A 22,302-nucleotide genomic window follows, 5' to 3' on the forward strand; every position below is an offset into this window, starting at 1 on the left:
AAAAATATATATATTTTACAGATCAAATGGAAATCAAATATAAGGTCTCATGAATGGTCCAAATGCTACCATGCTCGCTCCTATGAATTAAATCAAGCCAATTATACCTTGAATTTTCTAAACAATACTTTGTTAAGTTCAGAATCATTTGCCATCTAACAGCGGTCTTTCTGAAAGTCATACCTAGAAAGGACAGCTATAAGGACCAATGATGGAGACAGAGAACTGCACCAGCGCGATGCGATTCCACAAGAAAGCAACAGCACGGGAAAGAACCTAACCCGCGTGAACAACGTTTTTCCGATTTACATGAGCTGGAAGTACCCTTAGTCCCGGACCACAAGCGAAGAAGAAAAATCTTCGGTGCAGAACCATTCTCTAAAACACGTTCGGTGATATGAATTTTGGATCACTCATGACTCAAGATCAGGGAAAAATGGATGCCATGCAAAACCGACCGCCCGCGAGTTCCATGACATAGCAAAGAGGCCTCTATAAATTCATGACTTCCCTTCCAAATATTTAGACTAAACATATAAGCACTGAGCGTAAAGAGGGTGCTATCAGCTATCACCTCCCAATAATGTCTCTCCTCAGCCTCCAACAACTGTTCTTCGTTCTTGCAATTCCATTATCCATAGTCTTCCTTCTGTTATTACGTAACAAAGGATCATACTCTACAAAAACATGTCTTCCACCTTCCCCACCCAAGATTCCTATCATAGGCAACCTCCATCAATTAGGCACCCTTCCTCATCGCTCTCTCCAAGCCATGGCCCACAAGCTTGGTCCCATCATGCTTCTCCAGCTGGGCCAAGTCCCAGCTCTCGTGGTCTCATCCGTGGACATGGCACGAGAGATCATGAAGACCCAAGACCATATTTTTGCGAGTAGGCCTTCTTTGAAGGTACCCAGAACACTCCTCTATGACGGCCGAGATGTGGCCTTCGCACCCTATGGTGAATACTGGAGGCAAGCAAGAAAGGTGTCTGTATTACATCTTTTGAGCCCAAAAATGGTCCAGTCTTATGAGCTCATTAGAGAAGAGGAAGTAGCTTTTATGATCGAGGCTGTGTCTCGATCTTGTTCTTCAGGTACTGTCATGAACATGAGCGAGGTTCTGAACTCTCTTGCCAAAAATATTGCTAGTAGAACTATCCTAGGTAAATGTCCGAGAGAAGAGGAGTGGTATAATATTATTCATGTGGTGATCCATGAGTCCTCCAAAATGATGGGAGCTTTCTATGTAGGGGACTACTTCCCATCTCTTTCGTGGCTGAGCAGACTCACTGGCTTGGAAGCGAGGGTCAACAAAGTCTTCAAGAAAGTTGATGAATTTCTTGATGCCATAATAGACGACCACATAAGTCGATCGAGCCACGACGAGCACAAAACTGAGGACTTTGTTGATATCTTGCTCTCTCTTGAAAAAGAAACCAACAGGAATGTTTCATTTGGCAGAGAGAACATTAAAGCAATTGTGGAGGTAATTCTTCCAGCTCTTATTTTTCTCATAAAGAAAAAAAAGATAGTCCTTATATATATATTTCAATTTTTGCAGCTAATCACCTCAAACACATCTTATGGATAGATTTTTAAGAGAGTGATAACTGATTTATCCTTTCATGTACTACAATTATCTACGTTTCTCCGTTACATTCAAATATTCTTAAACATAAAACATGCCTTTTCTTTTTGACCGATAATGAAGTCGCACATTTTCTTTTCTTTTCTTTTTTTCTTTTTTCTTTTTTGAGCAATATGGTGGAAGAGATCAGTGCTTTTTTTTTTTTTTTTTTTTTTTTTGGAGGAACGGAAAACAGCAATACTTAATTACCAAAGAGTGAAAAGATAAATAAATAAGAATATAAGAAGAGGAATAAAATAAGATGTAGGGGAGCCCAAGCAGCCACATCTTTTTCAGCGTTTTAAGGCAGATTTTTCCTTAACAAATAACTTGTATTCCAATCTTGGTCATAAGTCGTCCTGTACTTACTATGCTGTGCCCTGTTATTACCAGGATTTGTTTGGTGCCGGAACAGAGTCAACATTTGTGGTCATGGAATGGATTTTAGCAGATCTTATTCGAAATCCGGAAGCAAGGAAGAGATTAAAGGATGAAATAAGAGGTATAGTTGGCTCCAAACCGATGGTAAAAGCAGAGGACTTGAATAAGATGAAATACTTAAAAGCTGTGATTAAGGAAAGTATGAGGTTCCATCCGCCAGGGCCATTTTTGGTTCCACGAGAGTCGATAGAGGACGCGAAGATCACAGGCTATGTTATACCAAGGGGAGCAAGAATTTTTGTCAATGTTTGGGCCATTCAAAGGGACCCTGAGATATGGGAAGCTCCCGAGGACTTCCGGCCTGAGAGGTTCATGGACAGCTCCATAGATTTCAAAGGCCATGATTTCCAGCTTATTCCATTTGGTGCAGGCAGAAGGATTTGCCCTGGAATTGGATTTGCAGTCCCTGTCATTGAAATAGCTATTGCTAATCTCATGCATCATTTTGATTGGAAACTGCCTGATGGCATGAAAGAAGAAGATATGGATATGACTGAGGCTTTTGGACTTACCATGCGCAAAAAGAGTGATCTTCAGCTTCTTGCAACACCTTGTCTTTGATGAGCAACATATAAGGAAGCTCAGAAACACTGTAATATCAATTAGGGCTCATCTGTATTTTCTACTTGCACATTGGTTGTGCATGATAGAGGTTTGAGATGACTGTTCTTTGTTGTCTGCCTCGAAGGCACTACACCAGTGGTCCTCTCCTCTTGCGCATGGAGACTTCATGTTCTAGAACACCATAGTTCTATAAAGACTTCAAATATTTGCATTCTCTATAGTTCTATAAAGACTTCAAATTCTAGTTAATTGGGCTGGATCTAAAGTTTTTGTGGTTGTTGTTGCGGTCAAGGGGTCGGATGGCTGTCTTATGCATTTATGTCTACATACGTGAGATATTATTTGCTTCAGTCTCTAGCACTGTTATACGGGGCCTCATAATTTTGTTTTTTAAAAAGCACCTCACGTGAAAAAGAAAGTTTTAATCCATATAAATCATACTCCCTCTTGACACACAACCGATGTGGGACTAAAGATGCCATGCCCTACAATACTAGTCCCTCCAGTCAAGAGGGAGTATATGTGCGTGGGCAAGAGGCATTCCCACAGACGATGCCATTGTTGTGGTTAAAGGGTCGGATGGCTCGGATAGCTGGCTTATGCCTCCATACCCGCATACGTGAGGTATTGTCTGCTTCGGCCTCTGACGTTGTCATACGGGATCTCACAATTTTGCTCTTTAAAAGATGCCTCACGTGGAAGAGAAGATTCTAATCTATATAAGCCATACTTTTTTTTGACACACAACTGATATGGGACTAAAAATACCACCCTCCCATAACAGTTGTCACTACAGTTCCTTCTCCTTACTGCCCAAGTCTTTCTTTTTGTGGCTTCTGTATTTTTTTGGCTAATAGGGGATTCAGGGGCTTCTTTATTATTTCATATTCTTCATGAAATTGATTGATAGTAGTTCATCGGCTTCTCAAAAATATTTTTTTAATAAAATATAAAAAATTTAATTATAGAGAAAAGATCTGTCTAGGTCCTGACACCATTAATACAGTAAGAAAAAAGATAGAAACATTTTTGATTCAAAGAGATCAAATCATAGCTTTTCATGATCTCAAAATTCATCCTCTGTCATCCATCCACTTGCACAGATCTTAAAGTGCTCATCTTCTATTATTCATTTGCATGCACAGATTGGAAAGCATTCTGTCCTCTATCATTCATTCCCTGCATGAATTTAAAAGTGCTCTATTTTTTATCATCCATCTGCTTACACAGATCTTAATATGCTCCATCTTCTATCATCCATCCACTTGCATAAATCTTCAAGCACTCCATCCTCTATCATCTATTTATAGACATAGATCTTAAAGAACTTTATTTTTTATCATCCATCCACTTGCACAGATTTCAAAGTACTTCATCTTTTCTCATCCATCCATCTATATAGATCTCAAAATACTTTGTCCTCTATTATTTATCTATATATATATGCTCTATCCTCTATCATTCATTTATTTATACAGATTTTAAAATCTTACATCTTCTATCATTCATTTGTTCTTATAGATCTCAAAGCACTCCATCCTTTATCATTCATAAACTTGCATAGATCTCAAAGTATACCATCTTTTATCATCCAGTCCCTTGCATAGATCTCAAAGTAGTATATCTTTTGTCATTCATTTGGTTGCACAACTCTAAAAGCATTCCATTAATATGATTCTTCTCATCGCCCCTTCAATTTGTATCAAAAGAAGAGCCCCTTATTAAGTTAGTGGAAAGAATAGTCATAAAATTTTATAGAAATTTAGTTATGAGACAACCTTCACGTGATAACATTTTATAATGGAGATAGAAGATGAGCTATATTATAATGAATTTGAAGTTTTGGTAGCTAATTGATATTTTTAAAATTTTTATGATCTGAAATCATGTTTAGTGGAGGAGAGTTACACTCTGGAATAGGAATGAGTGACTTCTATTCCCATTATTTGGTTGGAGGGAGTCTTAATCCAACTCAAATTTTCATGAGGAAAGGATTGGGATACTCCAATCCTCTAAAATCCGATCCTAACTCTTTCCTAGTGCTCAAATCTTATTTTGGTTCTTATTCTAAACTATTTTGATTCCAATTCTGATTGTGAACCAAACATACCCTAAATGTAAATGGTTCGAACGTAGACGGGTGGCTCTATAATTTTCTCTATATATTATTGTGCTAATTAAAATTTGCACCCATGTAATGTCATCATGGAACTAATAGATCATGTTTAACATTATTTTAGCCCAAAACATTGAAAGAGTTTTTTGGGAATCACATGAAATGTTGATATAAGTTGGTTATGATGAGTCATTTTACTGCAAAATATATCCTTTATATGAGATCCGATTTATAAACCATATCATCATATCTAATAGCATAATATAGTGTTCAATTGTAGAATAAATTTGAAGCGAACAAGAAAAGTTATAGAGGTAATAGAAGCATGGGTTGGGTGTGTTAGAATTTGGTTGGAGGGATAGGTAGAAAAAGAAATGGGGATGGAATAAAATGTATTTAATATATTTTAGATTTTGTGGTCTTTTTTTTTTATCACAGATTAAATTATCCTTTTTTTTTGTGTTTGTGTGTGTCCTTAAGAGTGGATGGAAGAATAAACGGATAACATGGAAATTGACTGAAGTTGTGGGAGAGGATAAGTCAATGGTACCTCTTCCACGGATAGGATTAACTCCTAAGTGAAAGGGATATTGCTTGACACAGTGTAGGCAGGGAATTAGACTATCTCACTGGCTAAGAAGGCCATTAGGTAGGATGAGGAGTACTGAATCATTCCCTCACTTCTTTCTCATCCAAACACTGCCAAAAAACCAGAAAGAACAAAAAAATGATCACAAAAGTTAGCTCGTTTTGACAGTATTTTGCACATGCTATCCACCGGTAAAAGAGTATATTTCTGATAGAGATGGGTTTATTGGGAGATTTTGAAATAAAAGTCTGTTTGATTGGGGGTAATCTAGTATGGAAAAAAGAATCTTATGTCAATTATCATATGTGGTATGAAAAATAAAAGAGAGATGGTAAAAAAATTGATGACTCCATATTTATTTTTGAGAAAGAAGATAAAATAAATATCATAAGAGATTAGCATTTGGTAAATCTTCGAATGATGGTAATCTATACTTGATAAAAATATCTCCAATAAAACTGCATATGTAATTATTAAATTTATTTGATGTCTTTCTAAATTCATTCAATAAAAAAAATTTTACAAAAAAAAATTATGATGGAGATGGTATTATGTAAAAAGCTATATGATTATAATTATTATATAAAAATTAATTGGAGATGATAATACTATCATAGTATTAGTACTTTATGTTAAAAGATATATTTATAAATTTAGTCATATTTCTATATAAAATTATCTTCAATCAAATATAATATTTTTTTTAAATATCATTCTATAAAATAATTTTTTTACCAATCAAATATAATAAAATTTATTTTTTATAATTATTTTTTAAAATAAATAATTTTTAAAAATTATTAAATAATCTTGTAACCTAATATATTCCAACCAAACGGACCTTGAGGCAAAGATATACATCATATTTAACAGAGAGAGAGCGAGAGGGATGAATAATCAGTTCGGCGACTTTTCTTTTGATAGAAGAAGAAAAACGTAATTACGGGACCACATGCATTCAATGCATGATTCTCGTGGCCACGGATTTTTACTTTTTTTGGTTGAAACCTGATGTATGAATTCAAAATGCCGCAAAAAGGCGCCTCAAATTCCTAAAATAAAGAGATTTAAGCCCTGTTTGGGTTGCCGGTACCGGGCACTGGAACTCAATTAGGCACTAGAGAGTCAACTTTGGTAGAGATGACAACAAAACTCAAATCCATGAATATTTGATTCGATCCGATCTGGTTGAATCAGATAATCAATGCATTGACTAAGTTTGGATCAGATTTGAATAAAATCCGAATGCTTAATTCTAGATTCGGATCGAAATTGGATAGTTATGCACCTAACCTGATACTCGATTCGAACTATTTTAATATTTTAAATATATATATTATATTAAATATATTTTATCAATTATCATCTACTATTTACTAAATCTTAATTTATTTATGAAAAATATTTAGATCAAATAAAGATTAAAAAATATTCATGCAATCACAAGATACACCAACATGTTTGATATACTTTAAATTTAAACTTGAATTTCAAACATCGGCTATTGATAGCAAATTTAATTGTTGTTTAAGTCTTTGTGAAACTTAAAATTTAAATATATTTTTTTAAATTATATTTATATTTTTATTTACTTCAGAAATGTTAGAACTAAGTATTGTTGTTGATTGTCTTAGTCTGTTAAATTTATATTATATTTGAATTTTATTTAAATTGAATATGGAACTAAGTATTGTTGATCTAAGTATTGTTGAATTTTATTTGCTTAAGCTAATTTGAATTTTATTTTGATTGAAGATAAAACTAAATGTTGGTTAATTTTATTTGTTTAAAGCAGGTATGATTTGTGGAACGACTTAAAGTTGATAGAAATGAAAAAAAATATTCGATGTAACTCAAGTGGGTTCGGATTAGATAAATTCAAATTATCCGATATCCGATTGAGATGGATTTAGAAAAAAAAAAATTCAGTTTCGATAATATTTATGTTAGATTTGGATAGATTATTGGATATTTAGATTTGGATTTGGTTAGTTAGAAAACTGCCTCTGATCCAACCCAATGCCATCCCTAGGTCCTTTGGTTGTTTGGTTGGCCCAAAATAGAGCTGAACTCAGTTCCTTCATGGCCCAATTTACAACAAATTGGACTCCCACTTAGCCCACTTACGCAAACCTAGACAGGCCCTCAGTCGAAACCTAAGGCCATATATCATAACAAGTGTTGTAGTGGATGCAGGTTTAATATGCACGAACAATAGATTTGCTGTACTTCAATTGTAAGAGTTTCTTGCAGCTAAGATGGCAACATCCTACGCGTGTTCAGTGACATGGGCAGAAAGGAAGAGCTGGGCCGGGGGGAGGGGGGGGTCTCCAAAATTTTATGGAATTCATGGATTAAGCTAGTGCAATTAAGAAAAACAATCTTGTTAGACTTATATTTTCAAATATCCAAAAATCTTTAGAGTGGGCCGACGAAAAAAAATTATAATATGAGATTCGGGCCGGCCCACTCCAAAGACTCCTAGCTATTTGGCAATATAAATCTAGCTCAACTGATTTTTCCTGGTTGCACTAGACCAACCCATGAATTCATACGATTTTGGGCCCAACCATCTAAATAGGCCTTATAGAGTTTGCTTTTTCATCATAAAATAAGGAGAAAATAAGGTCCTAGCATAAACACAATAATAAAAAGTAAGATACTTCCACAATTAGGGGTGAAAGTGGTAAGAAATATTTGTTTGCATCCGATTTTGTATCCAAATCAATCCGAATATGGATAAAAATTCAAAAATTTGATTAATATTCATATTTGTATCCATATTCATCAAAGAAAAATAGATATCGATATAAATAGATAACTATTTGATTCATATCCAAATATCCAAATCTATATCTAATCTTATAGATTTTATATATAACTTATTAATTTTTAAGGAAAACAGACAACCATATAAATATGCTATTAACTTGATCTATCATTTATTTAGTAATATTTTTCATTCTAATTATAAAGTTTAATTATTTAACTTATATCCATAATTATATCTATACTTTTCGTATCCAAATTGAATTAATATCGGCTTAAAATATATGAATATGAATTTTTACATCCGAATAATATCTGTATTTATATTTGTGTTTGTTAGACAAAATAGATATGAATATGAATATATATTGGTATCCGATCCGATTTTAACTCTATCTATAATAAAAGATAAATTATTTCCGACACTCATCAATCAGATTTTTTAATTTCGATAGACTTTATTCATCATCCCATGAGTCCCATAGATTTCATGGATTCTTGCCTCTCTCATCTCATCTCAATTATTCTTATTGTGTGCACTATTGACATAATGCACCACCATATGGTGTATGATATAATTTCTGACAATATAATTTCAAACAATAAAAAATTATCATTATCATCATCATCATTATTATTATTATTATTTTGTGTTGTTGCAAAAATAAAAAATTTTTCTTTATTTTAGTGAGATGAAAAAGAAAATCTCTCCAGATTTTTTTTTATAATCCCACACAATTGAGTTTGCAGCTTGAAGTGCTCACGGTCCCCTTCTTCTGGTTTCTCCCTTCATTCTCTCATCGACCCATCCCGATGGATTTTGTGAGATTAGCGAGGTTCTTCCAAACCTTCAAATTGTAAAATATTTAGATACTTTTTTATGAAGATGCAAAATATTTAATTCATATTTATTAAAAAATTAAATAAATTTTATATTTAGAATCCTCTTTAAGTTTTGGAAATACGATAAAGCTGATCCATCTATGGATTTATGAAGTCTGGTGAAGTGTACATGGCTATCATCTAATTACATTGTCTCTTCCCAAGTTTGTTTTCCACCGTTATTCCTTTTCTGAGGCTCGAAATCTTACATTGATCCACTTTCTAAAAATTAAAAAATTCATAAGGTTCAAGATATGGTGATGCATATTGTAAAGCCCCTCCAAATGCACCCGATCCATTGAATTCCTCAATAGAAAATACCGAACCCCATACAGAAAGGGTTCGGCTTGTGTCTTTCATATGAAAGAATAATTATCTTTTTTTCGTAACATCATCAACCATTACATCATGCTCTATAGAGATCTCAAGATATTCCAAACTCTTTTTTATCTACTTGCACAAATTTCATAGCAGCTATTGTATAATCATTCTTTTGTCATTTTTAATTAAAAAATCTTAGCAAGCAGAGTTCCCTATATCCAAATCCATACATCTCACCATGGCGCACAAGATGCAATTGCCCATTACGGCTTGGGTGCCTTGGTTGAATGAGTTGTTTCTTTTTCTTTTCTTTTCTTTTCTTTTGATGAAATAGTTCAATTCATGGATTTTTTTTTTTTTTAACTTTCTTTTCCTTTTTTTTTTTTTCTCTTGATCAAATTCTTCATGCTCTATATGTGTACTATCTTAGTTCCAGATCATTTTCAAAGTTTTGTTAAAGGAAATTTAACAAAATTCAGTTCTTTAAAGGCACATGTTAGCCTATGCATATGTAAATCTCCTGAAACGGTTGAAACCATAAGAGTAATCCAAGAGTTCATTGTTTTTCCACCTCAGTTTGTTGATTCTGGTTGCAGTTAACTCACTGTAAGACCATGCAGAATCGATCCCTGTTACATGTAAGTGGAGATGAACTTATCACAGGATATACCAAAATCAAACAAATCTCCAACGCAACCCCAACCCACTTGGTCCTGCAAGTCAGGGTTGGGCAACTTTGCTAAAATCTTCTTAGACTAATTAATTAATGGACCATTCGGGCTAGGCTGAGCCAAACATGACCTCCACTCAATGCAATACGTTGTGTCTCTTGATTTTTAATTTAGAACAAAATCTGTGGGACTCTCTCTCTCTCTCTCCACGCACAGGCATCCCAGCCAACACTTATTTGGCTGCATGGTACTCGAGTACAAGACCTGCATGGTACTGGGGAAACACGTATATCTGCATAGAAGATGAGAACCCAGCAAGCCCACGCTAGGAAAGAACTTAGACACAGAACTCAGTAGTAATTGCCAAACCATCTGAGGCCCAAGGGCGTGAGAAGGTACAATGCACTACAGTGGAAGCCAAGCAGCTCAGGCCTGGCCAACCATCTTTCCTTTTCTGTATCAGTCACCCCAGAGGAGACATAATACTACTCGGTGTTAGGTCATTGCAGGACAAAAACTATCTCGCGTTGCTGTTACCGTTCCAGCACAAGAGACACCAAGCCCCACCAACCACTCCAGAATCGAACACTTCGCTGAAATAACTTGACACTTATCTAGCGTTGGTTTTACAAAATGCCGAGAAGGCAAAGAATTCCAGGGTGCCGTTACACCTAGCTAAATGAAACGCAACATATCATGGGCCACCACGCTTTGCCCACTGTGATAACACTACATGGTTTTCTTTTGGGGTGGGCAGTTGGTTCCTTTTTAACCTGGCTACAAATTTGAAGCCACGATAACTTTTTTTTAAAAGAAAAGTTAATAGCGCAGTTGTTTGAACGACCTCTTATATGATAAATCATATGGGATCTGCATTATGAAGTTCCTTGATAATTTTTTTATTTAATTTTTTAATATTTTATTTTCTGGCTTCCTTAAGTGTATCTATACTCGAATAATTTAATCATTTGATTTATCCAAAAAATATGGTAAATTTTGTCATACCCCCTGACATTGGAAGAAGTTGAAGAGAGAGAAATCTTATAACTCGATAAATAATAGGAAAGTAGCTGGTTAATTAAAGAGATAAATATTAAAAAGCTTGCACAAAAGATTTGATTAAGTCTTACTGATGGTACGGTGATGATATGCTGCTATGATACGGAGGCCAAAAATCACTGCATCTAGCTAGTCTCTCATGACATAACACCACTGGCATGATAAGATTATGTTATGATACACATATTTAATTAGAGATATAAAGATACAAACAGGGATAATTGAAGACAATTATATAAATAGATATGCATGCATGCCTCATACGTACATATATAAACGCCTAACCGTCTGAGAGCTGGATTGACATTAATAATTACCACAGGGTAAGAAAATTTGTTGCAGATTCAGTTATTAATTACATCAAAAAAAAAAAAAAACACTATTCTAAAGTTAAAAAAAAAAAAAGGAAAAAACCTAGACGTTACAAATCCACGCGTCCATCAACTATTGTTAGTGAGGATGGGGGTGGGTTCCCTCACATTTAATTAATCAGCTCCTCCCTGCATTCCTTGGGTTTTTGGTCTGTTGTGTAGACTCGAGAGCACTGACTTTGGCCTTAACTGCCACCTCCACTAGCCAACACCTCACTACAATCTCACTTTAATCAGTTCTACATCTGGCTCTCCCATTTTGTCTCTATTCGTCTCATCTAAGGCTTCTGGTATGATGGGAGAGGAGATGAGAATAGATGAGATAGGGAAGAGAAAGATGGAGGAGATCAAAAGGGCTATGGCGATGGAGGTGTTGAAGAAGAAGGTCTACCCTCCTCGGCTTCACACCCATGAGGACGTTGTCAATGACAAGGCCCTTTTTATGGATTCCTTGCGCCGTTTGCATTCCTCCATGGGCACCAAGTTCTCGTATGTAGGACTTGCCATGCTTTTGCCTCTCTTTCATATTTTTGTCTTCACTCCTCTCTATTGTGTGTATAGTTTTTTTTTTTTTTTTTATGCTGCGGGTTATGATGATCTCCTTTTTCTTTGATGGTGAAGGACTCCCGTGTTAGGAGGTAAGGAGATTGATCTACACCTTTTGTACAAGGAAGTGACTCAAAGGGGCGGCCTTGATAAGGTTTCTTTATCTTCTCTTCTATTGTTTATTTCACCCTGGAATCTTAGACAAATCTTTTAAGAAAGACTAATAATGTTCGGGTATAGCTTTGTATATATTATTGTTATTAAATTTGATTAATGTAGGTGATCTTGGAGAAAAGGTGGAGGGATGTAATAACGACATTCAGTTTTCCTCCCACTACAACAAGTGCATCCTACGTGCTAAGGAAGTACTACTTAAGCCTGCTCCACCACTACGAGCAAGTGTATTTTTTTGGAGCCCAGGGACCCCCCATCCCTCCTGCAGGTAAGTGGATGGTAAAATTGTTCATGTAACATACAACTTTTTACTTTTTTTCCGGAGTACCAATATTGGTTTATTTTTACCAAGGAAAAAAATTTCATCAATTTGTATATAACAGTTTGTCATCTATTTATTATATCCTTAATATTTTTTGTTAACTATATTATGTCCTTAATATTAAAAGGAGAAATAAGAATAATGTGGGTAGTGGATATATATGTAGCTTCGACGCTTACCAAGACCCAAAAGATCAAGGTTGAGCGTGCTCTGGTTTCTTCTGATTCGACGGTAAAGAAGCCTAGGAGCCAGAAAATATCAAGGCAACCACAGCTGCCAGGCAAAGGTGAATCTAGCCCATGTTTAGAGTTGACAACATCACCTGCTAGTTTTGTTGTTTTCATTTATTGTATTGTTTAGACAACAAAAGGACTAAAAGAATAGATTTCCTTTTCGTTATAGCTTAATTGCTTAAACTAATGTCGGATAGAATGTTTATATCGAACTCGTATTATGTTATATATAAAAAGAAGAATATAGATAACAGCTGAATTATCCATTGTATCACTGAAATAACAATGGCTATTATGACAGCAGCAACATTCAAATTCAACGCTTGCCTAAATATTTCTTCTATATAATATGACACGATGGTATGAAAATACTTCCATCTGCTAGATTACAGATGGTATGAAAACTCAGCAGTAGTGAATACTGACAACAGGAGTCCACAATTCTAGAGTAGAAGAAAAATTTTGAAGTCTACAATTCTAATCAGGCTGTTAACAAATTTTGAAACCAAAATATATTCTATATTGACATCCGCAAACCTGTACAGGAATCTGAAACTCTGTTGCTGCAACTCGGTCTCTGAAATACCTATAATCTTGATATTTGGAAATCCGATAGCTCACTCAGCTATCACCATGGTATTATGTAATCCCTTAACCACCTGCTCTGGAAATCTTTAACGGCTTTTAATCTTCTTCTATTTGGATATGATCCTAAGCTTTCTCAGCTTCATTCCTTCATCTGTAAATATCCAAATATATTAATAAAATAAGAATGGTATATCCTTCCATTTCATCAAAAAAAAATAATAATAATATGACCTGATGGGTTCTCAAGAAACACTCCATCGGCGGTTAGTTTAAAACATAATGATTATTGTTTATGCGCTGAAAAAATAACAATCATTATCTAACATATATTTCTGCACTTTAACTGAGTAAAATGATTATTGTTTTGTTAGTTCAAATCTTCATGCAAATGATGAAATGGTTGCTTGATATAATATTCAAGTAATACTGTTGTTTTCTGTTATGGTCTTTTGATTTTTTTGCTTCTTTTTTTTTTTTTTACCGTAGTGTCTAATAGTAGCCTTTATAACAACTCTTATGTAAGTCCTAAAGCAAACAATCTAGGTTTGCATTCGACTATAATGATCGAAACAACCAATATAGCGCTGCATTCAAGTATAAGGATTGATTATTTCTGTTATAATACTAAGTTGCAGATTCTGTGAGATTCTATTGTTCATATTGGAAATGACGACATTCTATTGTTCAGTTCCTTCTGCAAGTCTTAGCTTCATTTTAGAGGTTGGCATCACGCGGATTATGTGAGCCATAGGCCCTTTTTTTTAGATGGAAAAAATGCTTTCTAGATGTCATTCCATTCCCGGCTTGGCAATTCTTGCCCAACATCCGGGTGACACCTATCTTCTGTATACTTCACTAATCCCAAACTACTACAAAGGATGAATAATTCAGTAGAGAATGGAGAGGCCATTGATAAGTACTTTTTTGGATGAGGAGCATCCAATTGGAGGTACTAAAAGGCACCTATCCTGTAGATATTGCACCAATCCTAGCCGCCATAAAGGATGCAGTATTGAGAACAGAATGCAATATTGGTGATTGATAAGTACTCTTGCCGACCCAAGTCCATGCTGAAAATAAATATTAAATAATATAAATAAAATTAGGGATTAAGTACACGATTTATGTGCACATAATTTACATCCTAACGGATAAATAAGAAATGGATGATAAGTCTAGATCTTGTCTTGGTCGTGTAGGTGTAGATGCCGTCCCTGAAGGAGATTCTCTCTACTCGTGCACATATTCATATGAGCCAAATTGCTCCCGATATGCAAATCTAGCCTCTGGGCATCAATATAATTTTAAAGGATTTTGATATTATGAGAAGCATGTAGGTATATGGTTAGCAAAACAAATAGAGAAATACAGAGGAGAGTGATTTAGTTGGTTTGGTCTATGATATATGTCTACGTACGGGTGGAGACAACTGAAACGGCTTCATTGATGATAAAAGGGTACAAATATGAGGCCCACATTCTTTCTATCTCTCAGAAAGTCACGGAAAAGATATGCCAAGAATCTCTAAAATGAGTGAAAACCAAAGAAGAAAAACACACACAGATACCATAAAAAATTGGGGGTGTTGGGGATTTTATACATGATCTATGGGGCCTTTATTAGGCCTTTACCTATTGTGTGGGCCTTCCATAGCCCATGACAAGATTTAGCATATGTGCCCTCTTTTTGGGCCTTCGGGCCAGTTCATAAGCCTGGGCCTTCCTATTGGAACATCTAAGGAGAGTCTTTTGCCGTGTGTTCTCTATATTCAGGACAAAATACGATAGGGGCTTGGCTGAGTAGTAACACCCTTCAACTTATTAACTAGCCGTTCTTAATTTGATTCTTGGTAGTAAATCTCCAAAAATCTCTTTGATGATTATGAGTGTCTGGGCCTTTGTCCCTCTCACGCAAATATATCATTCTCAATAGATGGGACCAAGGGGAAACATAAGACACTAGTACTCATGGTGTGAGAGATTGTCTCAATATATATAATAGATAGGATGCATCTGATCAATAATAATAGCATCTGTTGGATCTTTAAAATCATAGCATCCATTCGTAACCCATTCAAAAGATGTGAAATAATGATCTAACAACTTCAAAATAGTGTTTCTTGAGTAACTAGATCACCAGCACATGGAGTTTAATTTTTTATTTTACAAAAACATTTAAACATTGAAGAGTTTGAATATTAGAGGAAAAAAAATCTCAAGCTTGATTATTAGAAAACTTTGAGGAAAGGTAATAGATATCATTGAACAATGGTCAACTCAATTTTTTATAAAAATTGATTTAAAATTGAAACTTTAATCATATAAGTTCCAATACCTTAACTTTTTAATTCATACCATTCTTTCCGGTGCTGTAGAACAGATATGGCATCGGGAGGAGTTAGCGACAACGAGGAGGAGCAGTTGTTTGGAAAGCAAGAGTATGGCATTGGGAGAGGCCCTTGCCCATGAAGAAGCCGTAGGCTGGATCAAGTCGGCCTTACAAGAGGTGGGGGACCAGGGACCTTCAAGGAGAATTCAGAAAGGGAAGATGGCGTGTGGGGGCACTTCGATTGGTTCACTTGGTGCTCATCAGAGACCTTTGAACCACAAAAATCAAGATTATTTTTTGAAACGTGCGAGATGTGAGAAAACCATCCTTCCACTCAACTTATAGAAGATAGATGCAGAATCACGATCCTAATATGTGTGTGTTAATAGAGATTAGAATTTTCGGTCCTGGTCTTGTCCGCATCCAACATCACTTTTAGGCTGGGTCGGGATTCTATGCTATTGAGTCTATGGGTCTTTTGGGGCAATCGTTGTAGTATGAGAAAAGGAGATTGCTGTGGTGGATGTCTTCCACTAGGGTAGTCAACAAATTGTTATTATCATTACGGAAATGGATGAATTTATTTGGCTCTTATCCAGAGTCTATGCTAGTACTAACTATAGAGATAGGAGACTCTTTTGGCAGAAGGTGATGACTCTAATTAATCAGAATCTTTCTAATGATTGTTGCTGGTGATTTCAATTATATCATTGGTCCTCGTGAGAAGATGGGGGTAGACCTAGGGCTGAGCAAATAATTGAAACCCAAAGAAACCCACCCAATCCAACCCAATAAATATCGATTTTAGTCGGTTAAAGATATAAATCAGGTGGAATCGAGTTAGGATTTGTAAAAAATCAGTTATTTATAGTCAGATTCGATTCCTACACTTTTAATCCGTTTAAAATCGAACCTAACCGATGTAGTATTTCACAAATTCGCTTTCATATAGGACGATATCATTTAGACATCAATACTTCATTCTAAAAATCATCCTAAACCTATAGGATTTATGAAAATATTAATGTTGAATTGTTGATGGAAGCACATCAATTTAAGATAATTCTAAAGTGAAAGCTTTTAGATATAGTTGCTTTCAGATAAGTAAATCTTCTCTTTTTCTATTTTATTTTATACAGATTCAAAAATAAGTCTAAAATTTATAATTTATAAGATTTAAATTTTTTTTGCATTAAATTTAAAAAAATAAATAAGCTTAAGTGGATCAATATTGGACTTAAAATCAATATTGAATCAATATTGAAGTCTAAACCGATACAACCCATTTGAATCTACTACAAACCATTCACTTCGGTTTCAAACAGTTTATACATGATAAACAGTCGACAACAGATTGAACTTTTTTCAATCCGATTGGGTTTGAGGGGATGAAATTATTCTCTCAACCCAATCGAACCCGACCCATGCTCAGTTCTAGGTAGACCTTTTGTGGATGAGGTGCTCCAAAGAATTCAGGGCTTTCATACAATCTTGTGGCCTTATAGACCTCTGGTGTTTACTCTCCACCAACCACTCCCTTCTTAGGCAACAGGAGATTTTTTGAAGGTAGAAATCCCAAAGATAGTGGATCAAAGAGAGAGATCGGAATACAAGATTCTTCCACCAGTCTACCATCATCATAAGGCATAGGACATATCAGATCTAGATGATCAGGGATACTAGGGCACATGGCTGACAAGCGAGGATGAGATTAGACAAGAGGTGGAGCGGTTCTTCCAATCTCACTCGATGGAGTTAGGAGCGAATCGAGTGAGCCACTTTCCTCCTCCATCCGATACCTTGATTACTATATAGGAGAATAGAGACCTTCGTGAGGTGATAGAGGAGGAGGTGCAGAGAACTATGTGGTCCATGACTAAGGATAAAACCCTAGGCCCTGATCGTTCCCCTCCTCTTCTATAGAAGATATTAGCCTATCATTCGCTCGAAGGTGCATGGTGGTGACTGTGCATAAATTCTTTATGATCGACTGCATGTCTAACAGGTGGAAGTAGACCTTCATCACCTTGATACCAAAGAGACAAGATGCTATGGAGCTAGGCCACTCTAGATCGTTTAGTCTGTATATGGCTTTATGCAAAGTTTGTGTAAAGTTGATAGTGATCAGGATAAAGCATTATCTTTCGTGGCTGATTTCTCCAGAACAAAGGACTTTTGTTGGTGGCCATAGTATATCTGATAATGTTCTCATTGCCCAAAAATTTATGCATGATCTTTGACATGCTCCTATTCATCACAGCCTCATGATGGTCAAACTTGACATGGAATGGGCCTACAACCGGATGAGTTGGAGATTTCTGGAGGGAGCCCTCATGTTCTTGGGCTCCACCCTTGGGATTGGTTGGATATTGAAGTGTATCCAGAGCCCCTCCTTTGCTATTGTCATTAACAGGACCCCATTGACATTCTTCCACTCCATGGTTGGGCTATAGTAAGGTTGTCCCTTGTCTCCATATCTTTTTATTATATGTGCTGATGTTCTTTCGTGAGCTTTATATGCTATGACCCAAGAGCCGATGCTTGATCCCTATGTGCCAATCTCTGGAGTCTAGCTAATCTTGCACCTTCTTTTTGCAAATGATTGTATTCCGATAGGTCGGGCCATGGCTCGAAATGTGACTGAGTTCAGGAGGATCCTGGAGGAATACTACAAGGTATCTGATCAGAAAGTGAACCTCTCCAAATCCATTGTGATCTTCAGCCCTATGATGCCTGCCCGAATTTATCATGGGATCGGCGAGAGTATGGGGATCCGAGAGCATAGTGGGATACTGCAGTACTTGAGTGTTTCAATTTTTCGCTATCAACTAAGGAGAGCTGATTGTAGAGGAGTGGAGACGGTGATCCGGGAGCACCTCGAAGGTTGGCAAGCTCGTGCCCTTTCTATGATAAGGAGGGTCATCTTGGTAAGATTTGGTCTAAGCTTCGTCCCAGTTTATATGCTTTTAAATACTGTTCTACCCAAAACATTAGTGGGGAGATTGGAGCAGCTTTTTCAAAGCTTTTTGTGGGGCTCGAGGCTGGAGACAGGGGTGGCATACATCTGCTTGCATGTGAGGTGGTGTGTCAGCCACTGAGGGACAAAGGTCTCGGAGTTCAGTCTCTATCTACTAGAAGGGAGGCCGTCATTACCCAACATGCAGTTAGATTTCTCCTAGACCCATAGAGCTTATGGAGTACGGTGATATGGGCAAGATATGGAATGTGGATGGTGGATAAGAAAATTCGAGCTGGCCGAGGTGCTTCCCTCCTTATGGAGGGAGATCTATGTGCGCACTCTGGAGGTCATATCCCAGATGCGATAGCTTGGTGGTGATGGTCAATCAGTGAGGCTCCTGAATGGTTAGTGGGACGATGACCTTCCTCATAGTCGGTGGTCAACTTCCATCAATCATGAGGTGATGGACCTTATCATTCCAGTTTTGATTCACAGCAGTCTAGATATCAGGGTTTGGAGACGTTCTTGCTCTCAGAGAGTGATGACAACGAACCTCTATCACTTGTATTGGAGGGGACCGACAAAGCAGATGGACGTCGGATGGGTTTGGAGGATGGGGGTGCACCCTCAGATGAGCCTCTTTCTATCGAAGGTAGCTTGGGGCCAACTTCCGATAAGGATCATTCTGAAAAATCAAGATATGGATCTCTAGTCGATCTGCCCGTACTGTGGTCTAGAGGATGAGATGGTGGAGCATATCTTAATTTTGTATCTAAGAGCCAGACAGGTTTGGATTCTAGCCGAGCTGCACTAGCAATTCGTCCAAGCTGCCACTCCTATTCAGACATTCTTGGAGTACGTACGTTAGTGTGATGGAGGATCGGATTCTAATGGGAGAGGTTCCTGAGCGGCATATATTTCCTACCACATTTGGCTTGCCAGGAACAGCCTAATGTTTGAGTCTAGGAGTACCTCAGCAAAGATTATTGTGGAGAGAGCCCGTATTCTGGCTACTAAGATGATGGATGTGACCTCCAGACTCTCGGAGATCTGGGATTTCCACCCTGCATGTGTAGTGACCCGATGGGTGTTTATCACTTGAGAGCCCTCTCCTCCGAGGTTTTTGAAAATCAACTTTGACAACAGCGTACGACATGGACAAGGTGAGGCTAGTTACATGATCCGTGGTCACGACTCTATATTGATTGCTATTGGGGAAAGCCATCTCTTTGCACCCACAACTCCTGAGGCAGAGCTGCATGCTGCTTGGGCTGGAATTTTGCATGCCAGATGAGTCTTGGGGGCTAACCATCTCATCATTGAAGGTGACTCGATCATGGTGGTGACATGAATTCAGGGTTGTACCCATGATAATCATGCTCAACCCTTTTGAAAAATATTTCTGTGTTATTATCTGATTGTTGGATGTATATCTATAGATATGTCTATCGGGATGCGAATATTGCCGCCAACTAGATGGCTGCCTATGTTGCTGATTATTTTGAAGAGTCTATTTGGATAGGAGGAGGGACAATCCCAGAGCCACCATTTTTATCAGGAAAAAAGAAAACCAATAGATACCTTGAGCATGGGAAGCACGGTAACGTTTCTTTTCCCCCTCCTTAGTGATCAAGTCTTGATGAGTCGTTAAGAAACCCTAGTTTACCATGAGCGCAAGCCTCTCCAGCGACTCAGCTAAACACAGATTTGATTATTCAACTAGATTTTCTCTAAACTTATCAAATGAGCATTATGTTAAAAGACTTTATGCATGTTTCTCTTCAAGTGTAGTGGGAATGCATGGAATAAAAGTTCGATACATTGGCCAACAGAGATTAATTTGATCATTCAGCTAAGATTTTCAGAAAACAATTGAGGATTGAGAACTACTTTTATATGCTACTTTATCTTTACTCTCGTGATCAAAAGACTATTGACTTGTTTCTCTTTATTTGCAAGTGTAGGTGAGTCCAGGTAGCAGGCACGTACTTATTACATATAATGTATGCGATGCTGGACGGGTCCGTATTTGTTTTTCCCCATCTTCTTATCTGAAAACACAAACATGCACGTCCAGCATCATATGCGTATCAAGCTTTCACCTCTATTGCATTCAAAACAAGCTAGCTAGACTGACTCCCAAAATTTTCAAAAAGCTCAGACCATTGTCTAAAATATTGGGTGTGATCTTCTTCTCCAACGGAAGCATTAACACCAAAAAAAAATAAAATAAAATTCTCTGTGATACTTAAAAATATTATAGAATATTATGCATGATTAAATGTCGCCCATCATAAAATGAACGGCTATCTAAATTATCTAAATATTTTTATGATTTATATATATATATTTTAAATTTTTTCTAATGCAAGTGTATGAGCGTATGCGGCCGTCCATCTTAAAATAGATGATGCCCAAGCATGCATAACATCTTATCGTATTTTTTGGATACCGCAAAAGGTCTACGCTCATAAAGAAAAAAGAAATAGCTTAACGTATTTGCACAAATCATTTTCACTATTTGGCAATTCAGGTGTCTCAAGTAGATTGCATCTCTTCGTACAGTTTACAATTTCAGTACTTGTTGTCTACTTCATATATGACATCTCTAACCCTGCTATAAATATTCTATTGATCAATTATTGAGAACTTACTCCAGTGTTGATCGCCTCAGAATCATGTAGTTTTCCTGTGACTGGATCAATCCATGGGAAGTTCGAGTACGGGTATCTAGTGACGGTGAAAATTGGCTCTGAGACACTGCATGGAGTGCTCTATCATGTCAAGCAGCCTGGAGAGGCTTCGTCCTCCACACCTCTTTTGTCTTCGCTAAATGCCGCTGCAACTAATGCTACACTGACCGAAGATAGACGTAGGCAGAAGAGAAAGCGGAGAGGTTCTAACCCTGCACACCCGAAGCCAAACAGGAGTGCATACAATTTCTATTTTGCTGAACAACATTCCAAGCTCAAAGCACTCTATCCTCAGAGGGAAAAAGAATATAGTAAAATGATAGGAGAGTCCTGGAGTAGACTCACTGAAGAAGAAAAAAAGGTAACTGTAATATTTTTACGATAACAGATGATTGAGATTTTTTTTGTACGAGTTAACTGACACTTAGATTAATGCTGCTGAAAAAAGTTATTATGGGCTACTAGCTTCAATATGTAGATGTTTTAAATTAGCATTTTTACTGTTAGAGATGTTTTCAGCGTTCTCTGTTATTGCTCCTTTTCTCCAGGTATATCAGGCTCGTAGAGATGAAGATAGGGAGCGATACATGAGGGAAATGGAGTACATGGAGAAGCAGACGCTCCAGCAGCTAGCAGTCCAAGAAAGTCAAGGTGGCCAGGCCATCCAATGTGAATAATGATCATAAACCTGAATGAATGGAGTTCTGGTGATCATGTTGTCAAGTTGTGAAGCACATAGTACGGGGATTACAAGGAACCACAAGCAAGTTCACCTCTCCGTAATACCTGTTATTGAGCTTGAGAGTTTCTGTACGAACCATTCTGTTTGCTGAGACATTGGAATAGTTGTGCAGGAAGATATGATAGATACAATTGAGAATTTCTGGACTTTTGGCAGTGCAGATCTGAACTTTATTTGTTTGGAAACATAAATTTTCATATCTTGCGCGCGACTGTCTTCCATGGATGCTCAAACTTGTGTTTTCAATGTACTATATTTATTTCTGTCCGTTAAAGGTGGACTTACTGAGCACTCGGGATATTTGGGC

General features: G+C 36.8%; 2 protein-coding genes across 2 annotated transcripts; both read left to right on the plus strand.

The window, feature by feature from the left end:
- The first annotated feature begins 464 nt into the window (after window positions 1-464).
- On the plus strand, window positions 465-2,881 carry LOC105055159 (cytochrome P450 71A1). Its single transcript, XM_010936902.4, has 2 exons — window positions 465-1,486; window positions 2,021-2,881. Exons 1-2 carry the CDS (start codon window positions 584-586, stop codon window positions 2,627-2,629), a joined length of 1,512 nt encoding a protein of 503 aa, XP_010935204.1. The 5' UTR covers window positions 465-583; the 3' UTR covers window positions 2,630-2,881.
- An 8,746-nt stretch (window positions 2,882-11,627) lies between these two features.
- On the plus strand, window positions 11,628-22,302 carry LOC105055158 (high mobility group B protein 9-like). The gene is made up of 6 exons (XM_073246889.1): window positions 11,628-11,899; window positions 12,032-12,110; window positions 12,236-12,398; window positions 12,619-12,738; window positions 21,235-21,614; window positions 21,802-22,302. Exons 1-6 carry the CDS (start codon window positions 11,703-11,705, stop codon window positions 21,928-21,930), a joined length of 1,068 nt encoding a protein of 355 aa, XP_073102990.1. The 5' UTR covers window positions 11,628-11,702; the 3' UTR covers window positions 21,931-22,302.

The sequence above is a fragment of the Elaeis guineensis genome, chromosome 12 (genome assembly GCF_000442705.2).
Source record: "Elaeis guineensis isolate ETL-2024a chromosome 12, EG11, whole genome shotgun sequence".
Classification (NCBI taxonomy): Eukaryota; Viridiplantae; Streptophyta; class Magnoliopsida; order Arecales; family Arecaceae; genus Elaeis; species Elaeis guineensis.